The following is a 1,415-nucleotide window of genomic DNA, read 5'->3' as shown; positions in this document are numbered from 1 at the left end:
GACAATGTGTCAGTAACATTTAATATTTCATTATTGTTTTATTCAGGTGCTGGTTGATTGTTAACAGTTCTTTACAACAACGTGTCAGTAACATTTAATATTTCATTATTGTTTTATCCAGGCGCTGGTTGATTGTTAACAGTTGTTTACGACAATGCTGGTTGATTGTTAACAGTTGTTTACAACAATATTTAATATTTCATGCTTGTTTTATTCAGGCGCCTTCCTCTTGCCTTACTTCCTGAGCATTATCCTTTGTGGAATACCACTATTTATAATGGAAGTGTCTATAGGCCAGTACATGAGCACTGGAGGAATTGCAATATGGAACTTAGTACCCGTACTAAAAGGTGAGACGGTAAAAAAACCTAAAAAGAAGACAGTAGAAAGATCGAACTTAACATAATTTATGATAAATCGAACTTAACATAATTTATGATAAATCAAACTTATCATAATATATGATAGATCGAACTTAACATAATTTATGATAAATCGAACTTAACATAATTTATGATAAATCAAACTTAACATAATATATGATAGATCGAACTTAACATAATTTATGATAAATCAAACTTAATATATGATAGATCGAACTTAACATAATTTATGAGAGAGCGTACTTAACATAATTTACGTAAGTATGTCAACCATTAAAATTTATTGTACAATTACTTTATCGCTTTGTTATTTTGTTGTAATCAACGTATTATATTAACTTAATCGTAAGTGATACAAACACCCAAAGTAATATGAAAAAAAAAGAAACTTAAATTAAAATGAAATAATCGCTACGACATTCAAAATTTTTTATATAGCCAGTTATAATTTATTCAGCGCCACGAAGAAGTCTTGCCGCTAGGGGTTAACGCAATGTTGAGGGAAAATGTTGACACTTTGTTTTGAAGGTCGATCATGAGTGGCGTTTTTGATATATTGTCTATTTAGGCCTAAAGGTACTTGATAATTTGGCTCTGAAGCCCTATATGAAATGTTGAAGCTATTCTACTTAAAGAAATACCTCCGCCAGAACTTGGCCTCACAGTGTACGGAGTATCAAGTCTTATCCTCCGCCAGAACTTGGCCTCACAGTGTACGGAGTATCAAGTCTTATCCTCCACCAGAACTTGGCCTCGCAGTGTACGGAGTATCAAGTCTTATCCACCACTAGAACTTGGTCTCGCAGTGTACGGAGTATCAAGTCTTATCCTCCGCCAAAACTTGGCCTCAGTACGAAGTATCAAATCTTATCCTCCACCAGAACTTGGCCTCGCAGTGTACGGAGTATCAAATCTTATCCTCCACCAGAACTTGGCCTCGCAGTGTACGGAGTATCAAATCTTATCCTCCACCAGAACTTGGCCTCGCAGTGTACGGAGTATCAAGTCTTATCCTCCACCAGAACTTGGCCT

General features: G+C 35.3%; 1 protein-coding gene across 1 annotated transcript in view; it reads left to right on the top strand.

Annotated features, from left to right (window-relative positions):
* LOC106475824 (sodium- and chloride-dependent GABA transporter 1-like) overlaps positions 1-421 on the top strand; it is a 19,742-nt gene extending 19,321 nt beyond the window's left edge. The window contains exon 2 of the mRNA XM_022379845.1: positions 219-421. Within this exon, the coding sequence (XP_022235553.1) occupies positions 219-406 (188 nt within the window). The 3' untranslated portion in view covers positions 407-421. The remainder of the gene's footprint in view (positions 1-218) is intronic.
* The last annotated feature ends 994 nt before the right edge of the window (positions 422-1,415 follow it).

Source organism: Limulus polyphemus, unplaced genomic scaffold (genome assembly GCF_000517525.1).
Source record: "Limulus polyphemus unplaced genomic scaffold, Limulus_polyphemus-2.1.2 Scaffold9233, whole genome shotgun sequence".
NCBI classification, from domain to species: Eukaryota; Metazoa; Arthropoda; class Merostomata; order Xiphosura; family Limulidae; genus Limulus; species Limulus polyphemus.
Note: the sequence above shows the minus strand (reverse complement) of the source record. Positions and strands in the feature narration are given on the sequence as shown.